General features: G+C 66.7%; 1 protein-coding gene across 1 annotated transcript in view; it reads right to left on the bottom strand.

Annotated features, from left to right (window-relative positions):
- Positions 1-722, bottom strand: part of LOC108448685 (forkhead box protein I2-like) — a gene marked incomplete at its 5' end in the record, with an annotated part of 1,388 nt that extends 666 nt beyond the window's left edge. The window contains 2 exons of the mRNA XM_017742461.1: positions 5-177; positions 603-722. Of these exons, the coding sequence (XP_017597950.1) occupies positions 5-177; positions 603-722 (293 nt within the window). The remainder of the gene's footprint in view (positions 1-4; positions 178-602) is intronic.
- Between the last annotated feature and the right edge of the window lie 5 nt (positions 723-727).

Genomic DNA, 727 nt, shown 5'->3' with positions numbered 1-727 from the left:
GGACCGGGGGGCGCGGCGCCGGGCCCGCCGCCGGTGGTAATCGCCCTTGGCGAAGTCCTCCAGGTTGGCGGGGTGGATGGCCCAGAAATGCCCTTTGCCGTTGTCGCTGCGCCCGGCCTTGACGAAGCACTCGTTAAGGGACAGGTTGTGGCGGACGCTGTTGCGCCAACTCTTCTCCTGCACCCAGAGGGGTCACTCAGGCCCAGAGGGGTCACTCAGGCCCGCAGGGGTCAGCCAGGCCCGCAGGGGTCAGCCAGGCCGAGCCCCCCTGGCCCTGCCGTGCCCGCTCCGCTCCGGAGGCCCCCTGGAGAACCCGGCCCCAGGATCCGGCCACCAGCACAGGCGTTTTCCCAATGGATTGGGATCAGCCAACACCAGTACGCTCCAAAATGAGCCTGAAGAAAGCGACCCCACCAGCACCGAGGTCTGGACACCACAGAGGCGTTTTCCTGATGGATTGGGCTCAGCGGAGCTGGGTGAGTTCCCCCAGCCCAGTCCCACACCCCACAGCAGCACCCCGGGCTCGGCTCACCCCAAACCATGGAAACCAGCGGAGATCCCAAGGGAACGCGCCTGCCCCGGCCCCGCAGCCCCTCCCTCACCTTGTTCTTGAAGTAGGGGTAGTTGTCCATGATCCACTGGTAGATGTCGGAGAGCAGCAGCTTCTTCTCCGGGGACGAGAGGATGGCGGTGGGGATGAGGGCGGTGGAGGGTTGGGGCGGGTTGT

Source organism: Corvus brachyrhynchos, unplaced genomic scaffold (assembly GCF_000691975.1).
Source record: "Corvus brachyrhynchos isolate BGI_N302 unplaced genomic scaffold, ASM69197v1 scaffold158, whole genome shotgun sequence".
Classification (NCBI taxonomy): Eukaryota; Metazoa; Chordata; class Aves; order Passeriformes; family Corvidae; genus Corvus; species Corvus brachyrhynchos.
The sequence above is the reverse complement of the archived record's forward strand: the minus strand, read 5'-3'. Positions and strand labels throughout refer to the sequence as shown.